Genomic DNA, 23,121 nt, shown 5'->3' with positions numbered 1-23,121 from the left:
CAGTCTCCCAGAAAGGCTGATGTGCGGTCTTTTGTTATGTTTGTTATCTTAGCATCTGTATCAAGTCCACTTTTCTTCATTCAAGGTGCTATTATGCTTTTCCCCGTGTCTTGCAAAACTTGGTGGTGTTGTTAATTGCCTTCTCAAAATATCACTGCACATTTTGGCAGCATTTCATTTGTGTCTCTTAGGGAGGTACTCCATTGCAGCCCATCTTTCACAATCCATTTCAATGTGTGAATTGTCCCTTTAGTAACTGACTAAATCTAATGCTAATAAGAAAAGAACCTCCTTCAGAGGGGGATATATCGCTCATTAAAATTGTTGTTCTTGTTTTCCTTTTTCATTAAAACATTATTCCTCCTCAAACTATTTCTACTGTGCTATAAATTATAACAACCCAGTAACCTCTAAGGTGATAATTCACTAATTGCATGCATGTATATAAATCTGATGCACACAGCTATGACCAGCCATGCTTTCACCACTGGCAGCCTTGTATTGACTTTTCTGAAGGACACACTTTCCAAGTTCATAATAGTTTAGTTTGTTAAAGGATCCTAATATCAATCATATCAAAGGTGCTGTGTACCAGAGCATCAAATCATACAGCATATTCCACTATGCCATGAAATATGAATGTAGCATAGTTGCCTGGTGACTGCAATTTTTTTTCGATTGGGAGTTAGCATAGCACAATAAGCTAACACTAAAATGCCCACAACAAAACAAGTGCTAGTGGGTTAGCAACAATAGAAGAGCGACGATTGAGTGAATATATTTGAGACACAGAGAGAGTCTGTGGGCACAGTGATTAAAGACTTAAACTGTCATTACGCTGTTAGTGAGAGGTCATGAAGGTCCCATCTCGTGGCTCTCTGCCGTGTGAAAAAGAGGCTCTATTGGTGCTTTTACACTGTAGGCGGTATGACTCGCACAGAGTGAAATCGACAGGGCACCGGATGGATTCAAACAGTGTTTGTAATAGCCGGGTTTGGCTCTGTGTGTTCCCACACACAGGAATTAGCCAAGTTTGATTTGATAACATTTATTTACCTCTCTGGAACACTTCACAGATGGGTTTAGGTTTAGGTATTTAGCAGCCATAATTAACCTAAGCCACTTACAAAATCACATTAAATTAAGAATCTTAACAGAAGTCAATAAGTATAACAACATCAACAACGTGGAAGAAGGAGGTTATCACATATCATGGTATTTAGGCATAGTATGTATGTACTGTATGTATGTATGTATGTATGTATGTATGTATGTATGTATGTATTTATGTATGTATGTATGTATGTATGTTTGTATGTATGTATGTATGTATTTATGTAAATATGTATGCATTTTTGTATGCATGTATGGCTATTGAATCTCAAATATACATCACTGGCATTTCTAAAGTTGTAATGATGTATGCCCTGAATTAAATAACCCTTACACAGAACAGGGGGTCTAATAAAAGCACTACCGAGAGTAACAGCCAGAGTGATAATGTCAGCGGCTTGTTTGTACAAAGACAAATGCTTTAGGTTAAAAAGCCACTGATGGTTGTTTTCCTCATTTTTTACACCCATGCTAGCTGACTGGATTGTAATTTCTGCCTCAATAGATCATCTCCATTTGCAAGGGGAGAGGACTGACACAGAGAAAAACAAGCCCACTGAGTCCTGGCTGAGTTGAGTCCCCTGCTGCCTTTCTAGGCAATTAATGAAGCCATACAGAACATTAGTCGGGGAATAATGAAGAATCACTCACCATTGGTTGGTCCCAAAACATATTGGGCAAAATGTATCAAATGCAACATACTCTGTGTCTAAGGCGCCATGGCAACTCACCAGTTCAGTCCAATGTGTGTCAAATCTAATTATATTTTTGTCACTGTAACAGGCTACATTTTAAGTGTGTCAAATCTATTTCTGATTTTGTGACTGTAACAGGCTTCATTTTAAGTGTGTCAAATCTAATTCTGACTTTGTGACTGTAACAGGCTACATTTTAAGTGTGTCAAATCTATTTCTGATGTTGTGACTGTAACAGGCTAAATTTTCACTGTGTCAAATCTATCTCTGATTTTGTGACTGTAACAGGCTACATTTTCACTGTGTCAAATCTATTTCTGATTTCATGACTGTAACAGGCTAAATTTTCACTGTGTCAAATCTATCTCTGATTTTGTGACTGTAACAGGCTACATTTTCACTGTGTCAAATCTATTTCTGATTTCATGCTGTAACAGGCTACGTTTTAAGTGTGTCAAATCCATTTCTGATTTCATGACTGTAACTGTAACAGGCTACATTTTCATTGTGTCAAATCTATTTCTGATTTCATGACTGTAACAAGCTACATTTTAAGTGTGTCAAATCTATTTCTGATTTCATGACTGTAACAAGCTACATTTTAAGCAACAGGAGAGGAAGTGTTGGTGTAGCAGGTGCAACAGATGTGTGACTCCATTTTCTTTGTTCCTTTTCATGGATAAATATTGAATTGTTCTCACAACCTTTGTCAAGCACTAGATGAAATACCATTCCTTCATTCAATCCTTCCTTCCTCCATTCCTTTCAGACAGCCTTCTTTCATCTGACAGACTGCAGTAGCACAGAGTTGAAGTAATTTAACAAAATAAAAAAAAAAACATCTTTTGCGATCTGAGACGTTCCCAGAGGGATGGGAAGTCTCCTTCCCCAGCTGACAGACTTCCACGGATAAAACTGGAGGTCAAAGCGATGGGTGCGTTCCTCTGGGAGTCCATCGCTTTTCACGCTTTTCAAAATCACCCTTTCCTCTTCTGTTTTATCTGTAGCACTTCTTTTGACCTTCGTTTTTTCTCGCTGATACGGCATTAGCCCAAGAGTAGGCATGATAGTCACAGATTTGTAGAACCAGTAAATTGGTTTATTTGCATGTTCAACCAACATACACATTCATAGGTCTCTCAGCACTGTAGCACATGAACACAGAATAGAAACATTCAGAGAGGTGCTGTTCTACAAGCTGAACATGACCCTTCTTTCTCCATTTCCAGTTAGTGTACAATAAACAGAACATAAATCAGTCGCAGAAACAGAAGAAATGCTACTCTATAACATCATAAAAATAAAATAACTCCAACGTTGCTTAATTTTTTTTTTTTTTTTTATAACTGGTGAATGTTGCCTCTGTACGAACTGATATGCTCAACGCTAGCACTCTGTGACAGAGTGTGCTATAATACTTTTACAGGATAATTTCACACACGGTGCAATCTAATCTTCAGACTGCTGACTCAGATCACTGTAAACCTGCAATTGCAACTCATTCAAAAAGTGCTCGCAATTTTGGTCCATCAGTGCTCAATAATTCTAACATCTTGATAATGATTTTGGGATTGAACGATTCATTGCTTGAAACAAACCTTCAGAACAACATACAGTGTTTGTAACTATTCATTATATTTCACCATACTGTCCTCCTGTAACCAAAATGCATATATATAACTGGTATACTCAATTATCCTCAAATGAGATGTGTTTTTGACACATCATTGACACATTGTACAGTGTTTTCACAATCACTAAATTAAATGGTAAATACTTCATATACAGTCGAATTCTCAGCTGAACCAATTTACCCCACATAAGAGGCCATCTAAATTTAACCCTCCTGGTGGCATGAGTAATCTATGCTCGCTAAACACGTACAACAACAAGAGAAATTTTACACATATTTCAAAACTTTAAGCAATTTCCCCATGAAAAAGCAGGTGCATACTGACTACTGGTATTTAATACCATAGAGAAATCAAAAGTGCTTATTGTACATTAAGCCTAATTCTTAGTAGATGCCACTTTGAAATAAACACTGGCCAACAATGTAAATCTCAGTTATTGAGTATGACAACAGGAAAAGCCTTAGTGGGCTCAGTCTCGCTAACTTTAAACAGCAAAGCAATGCATAGGCAGAGATCCAAAACAAGTGCAGATGCTAACCGTCATTTGTATTTAAAGGCGTTGCTTTGGTGCTGGGTGGCTAACTGCTCACTTACGGAGGTGTTGATGGGAATACGATTGAATTTAGTTTACATGGATTTGCATCATTTAATTAGTATTGCTGATATATACAAGTGCATCCTGTGCAAGCATTAGGTAACATGGCATAGTTATTTTGAAACTGAAAGAATATAGCCGCCATGTAGCATGATGTATATATATTTATATATTACATTATCAACATATTTATACAAATGTGGAATATTATCCAGTGTTTTGATTTTGTTTTGGCAACTCTTGATTCTAACAGGAGTTTTCATCTTCAGAGGTAAATAAATCAAGACGTCTTTTTCAAAGCTTCAGACAAATGCTTGTAATGGTTGGACAAACAAATCCTCAAAGTGTATAGATGAAAAGGGTTTTTCCTTAGTGAGTGAGTAAATCCAATGATAGGTACTGGTGACAACAACAACAAAAAAAATCACTTCACACCAGAAAATCCATGTAACAGTGTCTTAAAAATGTAGCTGTCAGTGGTATCAGAAACAGACAAAAACGATTTAGTGGCAACATGGAGTAAATGAGAAAGAAATGTCATTGTCATAGAACTGTCCCAGTGTGAAAGTCCGTCGTTTGTGTCAATTTCCGTCTGGCTGGTTCAGGCATAGAAGATAAGCTCAGGGATCTGCCCCCCCTGCACCCCTGTCCCATTGGTACTGTCCGAGGAGCACTGGTACTGGAACGTCACCTTCCCACACTGCACCTCTGTCATGCCCTCCTGTCCGAAGTAGCTGAGCTCATTCCCGTCCAGCACTACGCTGGCTGTGTAGAACGTGTCCGGTTCTATCTGCACTGGGTACTCGAACCACACAGGGAAAGTGTTGCTGGAGCCGTCCGAGAAGTACTTGCTCACGTTCTGACCCAGCAGCACTCCCTGCCGCTTGAGCTCGATCTTGGCACTGTACTCGGCCGAACCACAGCTGGAGCCGTACAGGCCGAAGCCGGCGATAAAAACGCGCTTGTCCACAGCGAACTGGATGCTGTCGCAGCGGCCGCGGTAGCGCCACTGGTTGCTGCGGTAGGCGCACGACTGGAAGCGGTGGCAACGTTGCGGCGACAGGCCCTTGCGTTCCTTGCAGGCGAACTGCAGCTCGGGCTTCTTGGCCGCCGTGTACCACAGGAAGATGTCATTGGTCTCGTTGAGCGTCAGCACACCCGATTGCGCCGCGCTGTTGGCGAAGTCGTCCAGGCCCATGGTGGGGACGCGAATAAGGTAGACGGCCTTGCCCAGCACCTTGCGCTTGTTGTCGATGGAAACAGTCAGCTCCTGCCTCTGGCACTCCGCTTCAGCCCAGTTCAGCGCCGCCTCGAACACAACAATCTCCTTGGCGTTGAGGGTCTCGCGTTGCAGGATACTCTCCAGGGTCGTGACGTCGATGTCACAGAAGCCCTCGGCCTTGAGCGCCAGCTCGGCCTGCGCGTCGATCACCTCCCAGCACCGCTGCGTCAGGTCGGGCTCCTCGAACAGGCAGCTCTGCGACAGCAACACGCACGCGTTCTTGGCGCTCAGCGACGTCTCCAGGAAATTGACGCAGGCGCGAGCCAGGTGGGGCACAATGTACTTTTTAGCAGAGTACAAGGTGGCCAGCACGGTGTCTGCGCTCAGGTCGATTTCATCGCAGTAAATGTACCTGCAGGGGGTGGAGTGGAGGTGGGGGGGGGGGGGGGGGGGGGGGGGGGGGAGAGAGGGAGGTTGTGTTCATCATGAGGTTGCCGGGTTGTCAACACTGATCTCTAACAGGTTCATTTTATTAGGACATCTCACAGTGTGATCAAAGCCTACTTGTTAGGAACAGCATCCTTTTGCTTAGACATGATAATCTATGACTACATTCAAATGATCATAGTCTAATCATGAAGGTCCCATCCAGCAACATTCAAATATTTCCATGCTGTTCATGGCATTAACACAAATATTGGTCAGATTTAGATGAAAATATGTTTAAGCCTGGATACAGAAATGTAAAATAAATCCTTTTAAATATGATGGCTCGCCACTAAAGCTTCAATGTGAAGCAGCAAAGCCTGTGGTATTTTGGGAAGCTCCACAAGCTCTTTAAGTGACCCACAATTGTGCCCTTGGAACAGCTGTTGGGGGGTATTAAGCTGTGATGTGTGCTTCAGCCCACAAGATCACTCCAAGTCAGCAGTGACAAACACATGTACAACAGCACTAACAGGAGGCTAGGGCCGGATAGGACACACGTTAAGGACGAACCTCAGCTCAACAGTATTAACTGTCAACTGTGTGTTTTTTTTACCACACAATGGTAGTGTTTAGACTGGAATGTTGAAATGTGGCAGTGGAATAAAAGCTTTCAGTAGGCAGAAGCAAGAGAGGTGAACGTTGTTACATATTCCACCTACACACCAACTCACTCTGCTGCTCCACAGCAAGAACCAATATTCATGAGTGCAGGAGAGGGGGAGAGAGAGAATGGAGGCAGGAGAGAAAGTGATGGAGAGAAGGAGAAAGGGAAAAGAGAGAGAGAATGAAGGCAGGAGAGAAAGTGATGGAGAGAAGGAGAAAGAAAGAGAGAGAGAGAGAGAGAGAGAGAGAGATCCCAACATTTCTCATAGGGGGGGGGGGGGGGGGGGGGGGTAGAGTGAAGAACACAGGCTGGGGTTCGTGGTAATGTTTCAAATACTTCTGACAGCTCAGCACAGGGGAAAATGAAGAACCGTCTGTGGAAAAATACTTTCTGATGATGTCCCTATCCCCCTCTACCCCATATGAGCCCATATAGAAACGCCAGGCGCAATTAAACTTGCACAGATACTCACTACGCTGCACTACAGTTTAATGTCATGACCTAATTACATTTTAATGGATGTGCCTTGATGCATAAAAATGTAAAATCTTTGCCTGAACTACATATTCTTCATTGTGGTTTATTATGGTCAACAAGCATAATTATGTTCATTGTGTTGCTGTGAAAATATTCAGTTGACAAATGTCAAATGGGTTTCTTAATCAGTAAGATAAATAGTGGAAGTGTTTTACATTCTCGTCAACAAGTTATGCTGAAATATTATGTCTCCTCAAAGAACCAAAGCGTGAAGTTATTTGCCGTTCCCATTTGTTAAAATTAGGCTAACTGCTGTGATAAGCCTCACTTATAGGACTTAAGTTCCACCTTAAGCTATGAAGATTTTAACAGCAGTGAACCGCTGGCTGTGAGAAAAAAAATCCAATCAATTTCTGCTTAGACTATTAACCTCCTGGAGGAGACCCAATGAAAGGTGCTTTTAAATGCTCAAAGTGATTTCTATTATTCCGTGCGCTGTTGGAACCAGTAACAAGTGAATAATCTGCATAGTGCTTTAGAGAAGGCCAGGCAATATAGAGACAGAGCAGACATGAGGTGACATTTATGAAGAGGGAGAGAGAGAGAGAGAGAGAGAGAGAGAGAGAGAGAGACTTACTTCAGCATGGCCAGGAAGGCTGCAGGCTCCACGTCAGGAATCCTGATCTCATCCTTGTTCTCTGCCAGCTCCCCATAAAACATGGCATGGAAAACAGAACTCCCCACTGCTAGAACATACTGGAGGAGAGGAGAGAGGGAAAGAGGGGAGGAAGGGGGGATGAGAGAGAGAGGAAGAGAGGGAGGACAAGAGAGAGAGAGGTGAAGAAAGAAAAAGACAGCGAGAGGGATGGAGAGAGAGAAAAAGAGAGGAAGGGAAAAAGATGAGAGGGAAGGAGAGAGAGGAAATGGGCAGGATTAAACAGCTTTAATGTACAGTAGTGTCTACAGTCTGGTAGATAACAATCTGTTTAAGCGTATTGGTAATTACTCTCAGAATATATACAAAAAGTCAGCATGAGCATCCATCTGGCAAACGAGTGCTCTGAATTCTCCACCGCTGCGAAGAGTGTGGTTATTATACTTAATCTTAGCAATTTGACACAACTTGGCAGAACAATTCAGGCTGTTTTGGCTGCCTCCTTTTTTCTTTTCTTTGTTGCTCTCTCGTCTTTTTGTTGTCACAACTCTTCTACTGCACTTCTGCTTACGTGTTCTTGAAAATTGGGCAGTCATTTTTGTTCCTAATGATGCCTGGGCTTTCAGTTTAAGTTGTTTATTCGAGTCTTTCTACCAGAAGCATACTTGTAAACCAATGACCCTCTCCCTGCCTGTACTCCTACCCAGGGCAAGGGCTGGGGATGAGAGAGAAGAGGAAAAGGACAAAAATCCATCCATCCCAGACAGCATCAGTTAATCAATAACATCAGACACATTATCATCACGTCTCATTCACACATAACTGACCTATCTCAAAACTGGCCCACATACTGAATCGAAATTCAGGTCTTTACTCAGGGATAATGTCATACTAGTTTTGTCCAATTTTGCAATTTCCTGTTTTATCGCACTTCCCTTGAGTCATCCGAGCATGAAATCTGGTGGAGTACACTAAAATTCACCCACAAACAGCAGGGTTTAATTAGAGCAGGGCTGTATTTCTCCCTCTGGCTTGGGAGACACACAAGTGCAGTTTCTTGCGGATGGCATTTGGCTCCCATCTCAGTACAGAGGAGCATTTAATAATGAAAGTATACAGGAGGGTGATGGGGAAAGTTTTTCCTTTTCAATGCTAATGAACTACTTAAGCTAATGATGAAATCAGAGGCCAACGCACGCACTGTCATAAATGCACCAAATGCAGTTGCAGTCTTGCAATGCAGTTACAGTTTTGAACAACAAACAACTATGACTTATTTACAATTTCTGTACATTAGGTTATGATTTATCCCTATGGTAAGAATGAGATTCACCGTTGTAACAAAAACAGTGTGAGTATATTTCCTTTGGTTTGTGTTATGTAATGACTGTCATAACATTCGTAATCAAAGTAAATGGGGCATGTTATATTTAATAAAATGGATGGGATCACTAATGTTTAGCATCAACTCTCTGTGGACCACTACTAGATTTGAGGCCAGCCACATTGCGGGGAAAAAGTATCCACAATATGCATCCATAAATTAGCCGAGTGGTGCGTGTACATGGATGAAAGCCATCCATTTGAGCCTCTTAAAAGTGACTGAAATGATGACTCACTCTTGGCCGATATGAGTTTGCGGTTGTATGATAAATATGGCCAGCAATTCAATTAATAAGATCTAAGCAGCGACCGCAATGGCCTGGGAGGAGGGGGGGAGCTGTCACTGCAGTGGAGTAAGAGAATAGCACAGACGTATGAAAGTGTTATGAGAAGAGAGAGCAATAATAATTCATGTGAACAGCTGGTAAACACAATGAGGTCAGGCCAGAGGACGCACCAGGGATTTTAACGCGCTGAATGAAGACATGGCGGGTGTCCGGAAAAGCATCTCAAGGTTATCACTGCTGAATGTTGAGGCCAGAACTCTTGAGTGGGATCGTACAGGGACATTTCAAGGTGATGCCATGTATGAATGTAAAGGGCATTCATCTGGGTTGGCCCAGCAAGTTTAATTTGAAGAGACACTCATTGGTTAAATGTTTATCTTACTTAAATGCCATGGTTCCCAAACCTTTCATAGCAGAGCCCCCTTTGACAATGAGATAAACATTGCCCCAAAACACCAAGGTGCAAAAGCTGAGATGCTCATATAACCTGTTACCTGTTTATGATTAAAAAACCCAGATGCTCAGCAGCTGTTGCATAGCTTTTCTTAAATATTGTCACTTCATTTGAACGGTCAAACATTTTCAATTTAATTTAATCAATTTCATCAGTTTTTTTATTTTATTTGATAAGAGCTTGATTGTATAGGCTAAAAACAGTAGGCCCTGGGAACCCTGGCCGTATTTTATAAGCACAAAGTAGGCTATAAACTCACCATAACTCAATATAAAATCACCATCAATAGGTTCCTTTCAGGGTACTGTACTGTACTTAATTTGACCAACAGTTGTTTAGGGTCCTCATTCCGGTTTTTTTGGGAGGCCCACCCCACCCTTTGGGAACCACTGCTTAAATGGTTAAAAAATAACTCTTTTGATTAAAAATAACTAGTGTGAACTAGTTCAATAGTTAAAGTATTTGGTTTTCAATGTTCTGTGTTAAACCAAAAAATGAAAATGAAAATGGTGATCATGATAATGATGATAATGAGACTTAATTTATATAGAAGGGTATTGTGCTTTTTTCACCTGCTCTATAAACATCAAAAGGATCAGAGGTAACTTATTGAATGGAAGACTGTGACAGAATGATGTGTAGAAGTAGGTCAGGATGAAGCGAGTGTAATGTGCACTGGATGGATGAAATTGTGAATGAACAAGCCCCGTAGGTCCCTCCGACGGGGAGGGGGGGGGGGGGGGGGGGGGGGGGTTCAGGGGAGGACGCGATGACACTCCTCTCCCTTTTCTTTTATCCACTTCACCCTCCAGCCTCATTTGCATAAATAATTGAGTGGCGTCTACAAGAGAGGCGTCTGCTCGCGGTGCCGATGGGGCACTGCTCAAAGGCTCTGACTTCCATTACTGTCACCAACAGGCTGTGTCATTGGAATACACTAATGGAAGCAAGGCAGGGTGCTGGTTGCCTGGCAGTGTTGTTTTGTTTGTGTCTCGTGTTAGGATGTATTGATTGGGCGGGTTAGGTGGCTTACCCTGTGCCCGGGCAGTCGCTGCACACTTCCTGTTGATCCCACCAGAAAGTGAACGTCGGCCATCAGCTCGTTGTTAAACATCACCGAATTTCTGCCAAACAAAAAATGCCACATGGACAGAAATCAGACACACACATGCACACACAAGCAAAATATGCACACTTATACTTACTTACGTACACCACAGCTTAGTTGAATTTCCTATTATAACACATTCTTTAGAATTTCAATTACATTTTGATATTTGCACACCAATGAAGTAGTTCCAGTTTTTTGTCACAGAATCACAGATTAATGGACGGACAGAAGTACAGAGTAGCAACATGTTACATGTCTGAAATAGCTTTTACTACCGTTACACTGCATTTAGGCTGAGGACCACAGTGATTTTACAAAGCTACGGCTCAACATAATTCTGGGATATGCTGGCATGGGAACAAGAGGTATGGAACTAACGAATGGGCTTTGGCTTTAACAACCATGCTTGATATGGCAGTGTGTCCTATATTTTAAGAAAAGACTGTGGCGGAAAGAAATCCAACTACAAACAAGTCAGTTTTAGGGATCAAACTGTGGAAATTATATCCATACATTAGCATAACGCAAGTGGGCCAGCCATGGTAGAAGCGGGAGAATGGACTTCACAGCGTTTGGGTTGCAGACAATAATGCACTTCGAGGTGTAACTGCTTCGAGTCGTAGCTGTATTAACACATTGCATTGTTTCGGCTACCTGAATGCCATGTCATCCATTATCCCTTATACCGGGATCAGACATCACAATGGTCATGTGAGATTAGGGCCATCAATTCTTGCTGTGTCTTGGTTGGGAGACTGGCCGCAGTCAAATTTGACCCCGAACAATCATCCTTCACGTCCTTGCGTGAGTTTAAAGATCGTCAGGAGGGTCAAGGAGGGTAAAGGAGGGTCAAGACATTGTCAATCATGGCTGCAGAAGCACTGTGTGTGAGGCTGGTCATGTGTTCATAAAAGAAAAAGAAAAGGAAGAAAAAAGAAATGGTGGACTCGTTTCTGGGTTTCACGAAGAGGACAGTATGGGCTGTCTATCCTTCAAAGATGACTTGAGGTAACAAATGTGTTCAATTAGTATGGTACCATACCGCTATGAAGCCACAGCACAGCAAACCTTTTCTGTTTTTTTCTCTGACCACAATGGCCGCAATAGCAGCATTTCTCTTCGCTGTGTTTACACACCCCAGAGAGCACTCTGTCATCCTATGGGTCATTGTGGAACATGTCAAACTGGGCAGGAAAATATTAAAATATCCGACATGCTAGATTTTTCTACAGGCCACATCGCTGTTCTTTGGTTACGGCACACCACAAGGCCCGTTTGCTGTTCCCAACGTTCATATTCGGGCCCAAAGCTGGAAATTTGTTGGTGAGGACGAAATCTTGCCAAAATTGTGCTGAATTTGTATAGTCTGAGTCAGGCATTACATCAAGAGATTGTTGACAGGTTACAGTGTTCTGCGTCATATTCTCCCCTCTCCTTCCACACATTCTATTTTGCTTTACAACAGGCTGACAAAGGGTTAGGTTTAATGTTTAAGGCTTTAGTTTAGAGAACTCTTGCTAATATTAACACCAAAGCACTGACCACGAACTTCCTTACCACTCCTGATATTATGCAATATTACACAATACCACACATACAACAATATAAAGCTGTCATTCTGTCTTTAGTCTTGACCTAACTGCCTGATAACTAATTCATCGGCGTCCCACACGTGAAAAATAATTATGAAGGGAAACACAATGCGTGAATAGAGACAAGTCGACAAATGAATCGGGACAGAAAATAAGTGGTAAAAGTACAGAAGCACAACAAACAGAGGCAAGCGTGAAACAGTCTTCATGTATTATTAAGTAGTACACCACAGAGGACGTCTGAGTAAACAAAGCATGATGTTCTGAAGCGACAACAAAGCCCGGTGTGAGAGTGCACGTTTGCTCCGGCCTGCATGGGGCTTCCTGGTGGCGACCGGATAAATATTTCCAGTTAACACCGAGCAGTGTTGTTGCATATCAAACAACGCTTGCCCTGGACGCTTGCTCACTGTGTGTACAGTGCAGTGTACCTGACATGGAGAGATACCAGGAGCTACAGAGGGTAACCTGAAAGTTCTTGTGTGGTGGAACAACCCAACTGCTTGGTGACTAAGACAAATAGATCAAGCACAAAAACAAGCCCATGGGGACCTTATCCAGCTACCTCCTCCACTTCAAGAGAGACTCCCTTTGCACACTTTGCTTGGGGTGCTAGAGGGGAATCCTAACACTGGACAATTTTTTTTCACTCAAAAGGCAACTTGACATTTAATAATGAACATTTTACAGCTGCTGTAATGCTATAACGCTGGAATAATTTCTCCTATGCAGTTTTCCCCCCTATTCCCCTCATATTGAGGAGAAGGTTGTCCCGAACCCACCAGGAAGGTGGGAGGTGGAGACTTCACCTACCTCTCACGGATGGTGGAGTAGAGCCCTTGCCAGTTGCAGTTCTGTATGGTGTTGTTGTTGTTCAGGTTCTGCTGCTGGTACTGTTGGACCGTTGTGGCCGGAACCGGCTTCTTGGTGGGGAAGATCTCGGCCGACATCTTCTTCTTCTTTTTGGTCTTCAAGGTGATAATCTCATAGCAGACTGGCGGGAGCTTGGAGGAGCTGCTTGGACTGCCCTTTTTGGAGCTTTTACTTGAGCGGCTCTTCACCGACTCTGGAAGCATCAAGAAGAATGTCAGACATTTCCGTCCCTTGGCATCGACCATGAGTGTTGTTCAACTGCCGAGCAGTGCGAGAGCATGCAGAGAAGACATTCAAGAGGGGAAAAAAAACTAAGTGTTGGGAAAGGGGGGAGAGAGGAGAGAGAAAGGCTCAGCAGGGCAAAGTGAAGGGTTAGGAGCCCAAAAAAGCAGTGCAGCTGAGGAAAAAAAAACAGGAGAATTCCCTTCAAATTTCACCTTTCTTAGGAATAAAGTGATTCCACTTCTGCCTCGTCTCTCTCTCTCACTCTCACTCTCCTTCTTGAGGATTCTTCCTTTTCAAGTTTTATCTGTGGACGAGTGGTCTCCTCGGGTCCCCATCCCTGCTGCCAGTCTAACACATTGCTGACTTCCTGTGATGTCTGTTGATTTCAGTGGATTTGAGTCTTCTTCCTTCCTCCCTTTGGTTCCGTGACAGTTTCAGATTTAGTGCTACTGCAGTGCTCCTGAGGCAGGCAGCCTCTGCTCTCTCTCCCTCTCTCCCTCTCTCTCTCTCTCTCTCTCTTGTTCTTTTTACTCTCTCTCCTCCTCCTCCTCCTCTTCTCTCTCCGGCACGCAGTTTCTGAAGGCTCCGCAGGATGTGCTGGGCACGGTCCTGCGACTCTGAGGCTGGTTTTGCTGACTATGGGGGTTGAATGGGCGAACGGAGCGGAGAGAGTAGCCCCCCTGCAGATGCAAGCGAGGCATCCTCTCCAGCTCAGCCAATCAGCTGAGGCTAGCAATCTGATTGGCTGCAGGGGCCGTGCACATCACTCACTAGAATATTCAAAGTCCTCTTTGATTAAAGTGACAGCGCCACTGTCCTCTGAGTGTTCATCAGAACTTTGATTTAGTGACTGTTTTTTTTTTATTTTTATCCCTGCTCTCTTACCCTGACAAGTATACCAATCAATGGTGTGTCATTAATATTGTCAAAATGTCAAGGTCATGAAAAAGGAGCGAGAGGGATTTGATTTCTTTATGGTTCCTCATGCGCCCAGAGAGAACAGTCCTGGGTTGGATTAGAACATGTTAGTAAATGAGTTATTAGTCTGTTAATACGTTATGAATGTGATGGGCCATGTAAAGTGCTTTGAGACAATTTTATTGTTATAGTTATATCATAAAATGTAATTTAATATATATATATGTATTTTTTGTATTATCTTGATTAGTGATGAAGAGAGAACATTGCTGTATGTACAGTCATTTGGGTAGCAAAAGGAGGACAAGATATGCCAGGACATGTGTGCTTAAATATGTGCTGTTAAATCTATCTGCAGGGATGGTGGGAATAGTGTGGTTAGATCATGTTGTAGAAGATTATAAGATGTCAGTGTGACCATTGGCATCTATTTTAGTCATGAGGATCACCATTGATTATCATGAGCACAGAAAAGCACATGAAAAAGCTTTACTATGCCTTTTTTTTTTTCGAAAAAGGTTTGAACCACCTAAAAAAAAAAGGTAGGAAACTAAGTCAGCCATATTAACAATTTAAGTCATTTTAAAAATGCTTTCTCATCATATACAGTAATTAAAATGTTTGTAATCCTTTGAAGACACTGAAGTTTACGGTTTGGCATAAAGTCTTCCAGAGGATACTCACTGACTGTGTCCAATTAGCTTCTTCCAGAGTAAACAAAAGCGAGACAAATCCCTAATGCTTCTTTGATGTCTTTTGTAAAGTTGCCTCTTCCACTCGTCAAGCTATTTCTCCCCTTCTCTGTTGCATTTCATCAGTGTCTGAAGTGGCTTAAATTAATGATGTTGATGACAGACTGCAGAGAAGCCAGTGGAGTCAAACGTGCATTTTGAGTCGCGGCGGCTCCGACTTCGGAATAAGGAAACAGGGTGGTGTAGTTTCATCTTAACTGCCCATTAGATAAAACATTTCTCAAGGAAAAAAGAGTGGAAAAAAATACTTGCAAGGCTAGAGTCCGATTCAGGTAACAGCTTGTGTTGAATCTACCTGTGAGTGCTAGCTCATGTTTTAAACACGCAGCTCTACATGACAGACCTGTTTTACATGTCTATTGCATAATATAGACTACCGTCTCAGAGAAAGAGAGAGAGAGAGAGAGAGAGAGAGAGAGAGAGAGAGAGAGAGAGAAAAAGGTGGATATCTTATCTGTGGCCCTCAGCCGAGACCTGCTGTGCTGCTGAGGGCTTTTTCTTATTAATAGGGAAAGCTCTTTCTATGTCTGTCCATGTTCCTGTATTAACAACAGGGAGAGCAAAGATGCCTCAGGCAACGTCTCAGCCCGAGGTCAAACGCCTTTCACAGAGATGTCACAAATATTCTATTTAAAAAGCTTCAAGGCAAAACCCATTTCGGGATGCTATACCTCATACTCTAAATGGCAGATACGCATTGATTTATATGTATGGCTTGTTGAAATGTAATAATGTTTTTTTTTCCCGATTCAGGGTGGGATATCCTGTCTGCCTGCCTGAGGACATTCTCCATGGGCCATGCATTACGCTGGGCAAATAGGTGAAAGATATTAAGCAGATTGAAAATGTCAGCCACCTTGTCCTCCATTAGGGCTCTCTGAGTGCGGAGAGAGCCCACTGTCCCCTGTGATCTGCACAAATGTTACTCCACCGCCACCAGCCACCAGAGACGTTGCCCTGGTAACCATGTTCACGGGGAGCGCCGGGACAAGCAAAATAAGGTGACAGACAAAGACGCGATTCTAATAAAACATGCAGTATGTCTGTGTGGAAATGGTTAGATAGTCCATTTCAAAAGCATGTTCAATTTCATTTTCATGCAGTATTGTAAATACGCTGTAATTAATGAATTGCAATGCAATACAAATAATTGACTGCTGCATGGAAACACAGTGAAGCCAATGCAGGTTTGTTATTTGGTAATAACAACATTGCAGTCATATGCACTCATATGTAAGTAGTACTAGCTCTTATGCTTAGGTTTGCTGCTGTCTCATTTGCAGTAGCCTAATAGATAAAATACTGTGTATGTGTGTGTGTGTGTGTGTGTGTGTGTGTGTGTGTGTGGGAGAGAGAGAGCGAGAGAGAGAAACATGGAAAGTATAAAATACTGTGGCACATCCCTGCTTTCTCCACTATTACCCCATTAAAATGAGCATTTTCTTTTCTCTTCATTAAAGAGATAGTTTAAGGATACAAATACTATAAACATTCGATTTCAAATAATGTAGTAATAAACATAATACAATTAGAATAAAATCAGTGAACCTGAGCATGTACACAGGTCTGGTGAAATGTTTTTCAAAGGATTATGGTAGCGAGTGAGTTCATTAGCGAGCTCAGAGACTGGCTTGCATAAAGAGCTGTGTGTTTTACTGCTCAGTTTCTCCTTAAAGAAAAGCAAAAGAGTAGAGAGAGAGGAGAGAGAGAGAGAGAGAGAGAGAGAGAGAGAGAGAGGGAGAGGGGGAAAGAGAGAGAGAGAGAGAGTGAGAGGAACATTGAACCGCCACGGTGGCTTTGACAGAAGGCCATTCTACAGACAGAGACACCTGCTGGGAAAATTTGGCTCTGAGCGAAGCCGAGCGGAGCAGCGATGGACGCTAGCCCTGGCAGGCAGGCAGGCAGGCAGGCAGGCAGGCAGGGCCCGGGATCCGGCAGGCTGCTGTCCAACGCCTCGCTCCCTCTCCCTCTCCTCCACACTATTAGAGCGGCGAGGGGCACCTGACAGGTGGGGACAGAGGGAGATGGCTACGGCCCAGAGATGGGGATTACTGCAGCCAAACACAAGCCTTTGCTCCGTCCCTGGTCAGCAGGAGACTGCACTGTTGGCAGGGCAAACATTTGTACGGTGTGTGTGTGTGTGTGTGTGTGCAGTGAGGGGGTGGGGTGGGGGTGGGGGCTGTAGGTGGGGGTTGTGTAGGTGTGTGTATGTGTGCGTGTGAGTGAGAGAGAGTTGTTAATAGCTGTGTGTGTGTTTGTGTGTGTGCGTGTTTGTTTGTTTGTTTGTTCTGAAAGTGCACACACTTCTAAAGCGTTTGTGTGCTGTCCAAGCATGTGGAGGATCTGTTCAAACTTCCTGCCCATTAACTAAGCGGTTACCACCAATGGCCACAGTCAAATAAGTTTTCTCTCAGATATGTATCCTAACGCTCTCTCTCTCTATTTCTCTCTCTCCCTCTGCAATCTGCCTCACTCACACACACACACACACACATACACACACACACACACACACACACACACACACATGCTCACTTAAACACCAACATCATTATTACCGCTATCTGCTTGAGAGCCTTTGAAATCCAGCCTGTTGTGGCTCAATCACATGGCAATTGCTGCGATACGGGGCGAATGCGAACCTCGGCTCACTCTCATCTGTAGGGCCTCCTCAATAACAGTTGGATCGGGGCGTAGAGGACGGCTCTTTAAGATGCCACACAATGCCTGCACGCCATTACGAACAAATTACACTACATTTCCCAAATCATTGTTTCATTAGCCTAATTGCGGCAGGCTTAGTCGAGCAGCAGCTTTTTCGAAATCAGACCTATTCATGTCACATTCGTCTCCATCTGTCTCACCGCTGTGTTTGTCCCTTGTCCCCGTTTAGTTGATGCATGGATATCCGCGCGTCCACATGACATGTTCTGCCTTATTCTTTGTGCCGGGGAGGTGACAGAAAGAGATGGCACGGAAAGATCCCGTGGGGGGCCGTGTATGAGTGGTTCATGGTCTTGTCTGGTTCCCAGAACCCTGATTTATGGGTCCTGCTAGCCAGCATTCACACTTAGGCATCATGGTGGGACATTACAAATTGTATTTGTTTCGCACCATGAATCTGACATGTGTAAAGAGCATCAATAACCTTATGGGGTGGGGTGGGCTATGGGAGCAGAAGAGTGTGTGTGTGTGTGTGTGTGTGTGTGTGTGTGTGTGTGTGTGTGTGTGTGTGTGTGTGTGTGTGTGTGAGAGAGAGAGAGAGAGAGAGAGAGAGAGAGAGAGAGTGTGTGTGTGGGAGGAGAGGTGATTCTTCCATCTGCTCAAGAGCTGGAGCAGAAATATCTGAACCTCCAGGGGTGTGTGTTTGCGTGCGTGGGTGCATGAGTGTGTGTGTGTGTGTGTGTGTGTGTGTGTGTGTGTGTGTGTGTGTGTGTGTGTGTGTGTGTGTGTGTGTGTGTGTGTGTGTGTGTGTGTGTGTGTGTGTGTGTGTGTGTGTGTGAGTGGCCAGGCAGTAAAGATTCAATACTGAACTCTAGAGGAAAATGAAGCTTGTTTTATATGTTTGGGGCATGTATGGATATCATCTCAAGGCACAGGCCGGTTTCCCACGGCGACTGCTCTCAGCATCCGCTTGGCTCCGCTTGGAGGACCACACTGATGACTGATGGGAGGTCAGTCCCTGGCACTTTTCTCTCACCTAAAAAACACATAAGCTCTCTTCCTTCCAGTGCCATTACCTCTCATATCCTAAGCATAGTTTGCAACTGATAGTCATGGTTATTTCATTGCAACTGACTGTTAGTTTGTAACCTAAAAGCTGCTAGCTAGAAGCAGAGACCCTATTACGTATTCGGTCGGTGGGTGGAGTGACTCCAAATACAACATTATTATGCACAAATGTATACCACCCCCTCATACAGTATACAACTCCATCTTACATCCATCTCATCACATCCATAAAACAAACAAAAAAACAATAAATCCTGTATTTTACTTCACGTACCAATAAGTGATTGTTTGTATCCTCTCTGCATTCTCAGTAGAAAATGATCCAATAATGTCTGCTTTGTCAATATAATATCTGACTGAAAATATTCTACCTCTATCTCTACCTCTTTCCTACGTGAGTAGGTGTTGCCTTCAGTCTAAACGCTGCCTAGACACAACAGGAGCTGTTTCATAAATCTATATTTGTTAGTATGCTTTGTGTTCTGTGTGGTTGTTTCAACAGACGCACTTCCTTCACACACCTCTAAATCCTCTTTTCGTTTTCTAAACCAAGAGTCAAGAGTTCAGTTGTCTAATCCCTCCGTGCCTATGCAGTGCCTAGGTAACATGTCTCCCGCAGCAGTAGACTTTAGAAAAGAATAGCAGCATATTGTATCAAAGTACTGAGTGTTCAAAACTAGCATTAGCCTACTGTCATTTGGATATTAATACAAATTAACACACATTAAAATACAGAAAAAAAAATCAATTCACATTGTATTTCTGCTGCTCTTGGCAAGATTCATTTTCAGAGAACAGTAAGCAACAGCACAAAACAGAATGGCCCCGACAGCCAGCTAATCGGTTGGCTGTGTTAGCACACTGTGGGTAATTTTATTTAGAGTAGTATATCACATTTTACTGTTCATTTTGTTAATTACATTCATGACAATATCAGTTTAAATAGAATAGCTCAAACTGCATGCTCAACACTGGCATTCCACCTAGTGACTGTTACCTCCCTCACAAGAGCTCTTGAATGTTAACAGGCTTGGCTTTCCAGCTGTGGCTCGGGTGGGGGAATTGAGAGAGGAGTATATCACCCTTATGGAGAACTGACCCTGGCAACCCTGAGCTGGCTAACTTGCTGCATGCAACCCCCCCCCCCCCCCCCCCCCCCCCCCCCCCACCCCTCCGCCCCCTCCACTCTGACGCTCTTCTCTCCATCTCTTGGAACACAGATCATACCCTCACACCCCCTCAGCGTATATTCCTCCCACACTATTCTCCTCTGGCATTGGAAAAGAGTATCACCTTTTTCTCTCAACTTCAAATCAGCATTTTACAAGTAGGCCCTGGGATAATATGCAGGACTCTGAGGGCTTGTGAACTACCTCTCGCTGGTATGGAGTAACTGCTCAATACTGACTGACTGGGGACGATGGGGCCTCTTTGTTTGTGCAGCGTTTGTGTTCTACTCTTTGGCAGACGAGTGGAGACGGCCATATGGTTTTGTTTTGTGTCGTGCCTTCCAAATGCAGAGATACTGACAATACTCCAGGTGCGACGCAATCAAAAGGCTCTTGGCAACGCACCTTGTTCTGGGCAATCATAATGTTATTTATTACTTACACATTACCTGATGTTTTTGGTTATGTCTGTCGTTAATTGCAACAACACTGTGTCAAAGGTCATTTGGTCGTGTTGGTCAAGAAGCTTGTGGTCACCAACTGTAAAATGGTGGTTAATTCATGTCAAACGCCTCAACTGTACAAGGCATGATTATCAACGACGGGAAGGCATTAGAGGGGTAAATATTACAGTATCAACTTTATACGGTGGATAAATCACCACCTTTGTAAGATCAATTTATCTGACTCCATTACATTGTACTGTTATTTCTAACATTACCCTGCACTATGCAACATTTGGCTAGATATCAAATAAGTAAAGGCATGGTGCAATCATAGAGTTAGTGAGATGAAGAGATGAGAAGGGGAGAGAGAAAGATAAAGCTGAGAGAGAGAGGAGAGCCTCAGATCCCAAAAAGCGAAGTGCAGAGAAGAGAGGGAGAAAGCAAGAGACCTTAAGATGGACCTTAACGACTTAAGATGGCTGGTTACACACCCTTATCTCCATTTCCATTCATTTCCACAAACCAATCCAATGGTATTGCCCAGTGTCCTAAGACTAACGCCCTTTTTCCCAACTAACCCTTTGATTGGTCATCTGCTGGGACAGGGGTGTATTTATTCTTTTCCATCTCTTGATTTCTCTCTTAGGGAATTATAACCCTGGGCCAATGTAGGCTCATCAAGTCTGGCTCTCTTTATCGCTGCAGTGTGTGTGTATATATGTGTGTGTGTGTGTGTGTGTGTGTGTGTGTGTGTGTGTATGTGTGTGTGTGTATGTGTATGTATGTATGTGTGTACCTCAGCATGTGTGTGTGTGTGTGTGTGTGTGTGTGTGTGTGTGTGTGTGTGTGTGTGTGTGTGTATGTATGCATGTGTGTACCTCAGCATGTGTGTGTGTGTGTGTGTGTGTGTGTGTGTGTGTATGTGTGTGTGTGTACCTCAGCATGTGTGTGTGTGTGTGTATGTGTGTGTGTGTACCTCAGCATGTGTGTAAAGCTCAGGGGCGGTGCTATGGACACATGAGGATGAAATGTATGAGTTCTCTTCCTTAGCCCTGTGGTGCGCACATAGAGAGGCACAAAGCCTGTAATGAATGGTCTTTTGTCACAACGTAGGGAAAAGCTTCCTTTTGGCTTCATGGCAGGGGATGATGTTGTTCTGTAAGATAACTGTAATAATAATGTCATTCCTGGTCTCCATCTGCGCCATTCAGAAAGCAGAAAGCAGACAACTAAAAACGCTGGTGCACTGTTGAGTCTGTCACTTAAATACTAAAGCTGTTCTCAGTCACATGTTGTCTCTGGCCTTCAAAATCGCATTTGCAATGTATAGTTAAAATTCTCTGCACGCAACACATTTATTGTAATGCATTTAGCCTCAGCTTGGCAGCCATTCAGTGTAGCCAGAAAGATATGACGTATTGCATTGTGTATTGTTTTAGCCAAAGGAGTTTTCAAGGAGGTTCAGAGTGGAGTCTGACAGAGAGCAGACATGGCCATCAGAGACAACAAGGAGTGTTAAAAAGAGTGGGATGATGAAACAGTAGATGAGAGAAAGAGAAAAAGCAAGAGAAAGCCGACACAAAGGAACAAAAGGGAGGGGAAGATGAGGCTGGCAGGTGTGATCTTGCACCACTCTTGTCCACCCTTCTAGCGCACACAATCCTCTCAGCACACCCAGTGTTCTTCACCACATTCATCTTGGTTAAGCACATTTGGATCTGGAGAGAAATGCGCAGATTGAAAAAGCTGCATTGTTTTTCGAAATGGCTTTTTCCTGTAAGCTTGTCGGTGTCATCCTCACAACGTTTGTTTCATTACAGCAATTGTCTTCGGGTGACACAAAATACTGCAACAAGATTCAGTTCTGGTGTTACCACTGTCTGAGCCTGGTATTTAAAAAAAGCTTCACATACAGACAGAGTGTGGCGAAATGGGTATTAAGCCCGTTTTTGAACTATATTGATCGTTTCCACTGATAAAATGTTCAATCACCTCTTAGGATTATCAGCTAGTGCACCTAGACATCCGAGCATCCGTGCATCTTGGGCGTTCATAGATTGTTACATGCCTTCCAGTTCAATCATTGTCCACTGACCATTTATCTGTAACGCTGGCAGCCTCAACCTTTTCCAAAGTGTGTTTGTGTGACAGTGCTGTGATTTAAGTGTAGCATCTCATCAGCAAAGCTAGCTGGATTTGGCAGTCGTTTCGAATGGTGCTAGTCTGGCCCTCGCAGCTTAACGCTAATTCTTAATGATTCCATCAAACGCTAATGTGAGCTGTCAGTCCAATCTGACCTTTTCTGATGTTATCGCTGGCAACATAAACAGAGAGATGGTAATCAGGATAATGAGGTGTTAACATGAGGCCCAATGCACAAAATGTCACCCTCGGTCCTTTACATGTCTTAAAAGAAGCGGCGGACCCTTAGGAAGATAAAGAGGTTTTTTCTTACATTGTTTTTTAGAAGCAGTAATGCCTCATGAACCTCTTCTTTAAACTTGTGTATTGACATTGACTCCAGCGCTCAATACACTCCAGCCCCGCGTTCACCCACAATTACTGGGTGTGTGCTTTGCAAGCCTTAAAGATCGGCCACCTTGTTATAATTTAAAACTGTCTCCTCTGGTCTCTCAGAAATACCATTCGTTTCATGTAGGCGGGGGCGGGGTGGGGGTGGGGGGGTGGGGGTGCA

General features: G+C 43.3%; 1 protein-coding gene across 1 annotated transcript; it reads right to left on the bottom strand.

The window, feature by feature from the left end:
- Window positions 1-2,885: 2,885 nt before the first annotated feature.
- Window positions 2,886-14,495, bottom strand: btbd3b (BTB (POZ) domain containing 3b). The gene is made up of 4 exons (XM_012829848.3): window positions 13,125-14,495; window positions 10,642-10,732; window positions 7,467-7,585; window positions 2,886-5,671 (listed from the first exon to the last, which is right to left on the bottom strand). Exons 1-4 carry the CDS (start codon window positions 13,427-13,429, stop codon window positions 4,639-4,641), a joined length of 1,548 nt encoding a protein of 515 aa, XP_012685302.2. The 5' UTR covers window positions 13,430-14,495; the 3' UTR covers window positions 2,886-4,638.
- Between the last annotated feature and the right edge of the window lie 8,626 nt (window positions 14,496-23,121).

The sequence above is a fragment of the Clupea harengus genome, chromosome 13, assembly GCF_900700415.2.
Source record: "Clupea harengus chromosome 13, Ch_v2.0.2, whole genome shotgun sequence".
In the NCBI taxonomy this organism is placed as follows: domain Eukaryota; kingdom Metazoa; phylum Chordata; class Actinopteri; order Clupeiformes; family Clupeidae; genus Clupea; species Clupea harengus.
Note: the sequence above shows the minus strand (reverse complement) of the source record. Positions and strands in the feature narration are given on the sequence as shown.

Coding starts and splice junctions, on each gene's coding strand:
- btbd3b (XM_012829848.3), bottom strand. CDS start 13,429: ATGGTCGATGCCAAGGGACGGAAATGTCTGACATTCTTCTTGATGCTT. Junction 10,733..13,124: donor TACTCCACCATCCGTGAGAG/GTAGGTGAAGTC, acceptor TTTGTTTGGCAG/AAATTCGGTGATGTTTAACA. Junction 5,672..7,466: donor GCCTTCCTGGCCATGCTGAA/GTAAGTCTCTCT, acceptor CACCCCCTGCAG/GTACATTTACTGCGATGAAA.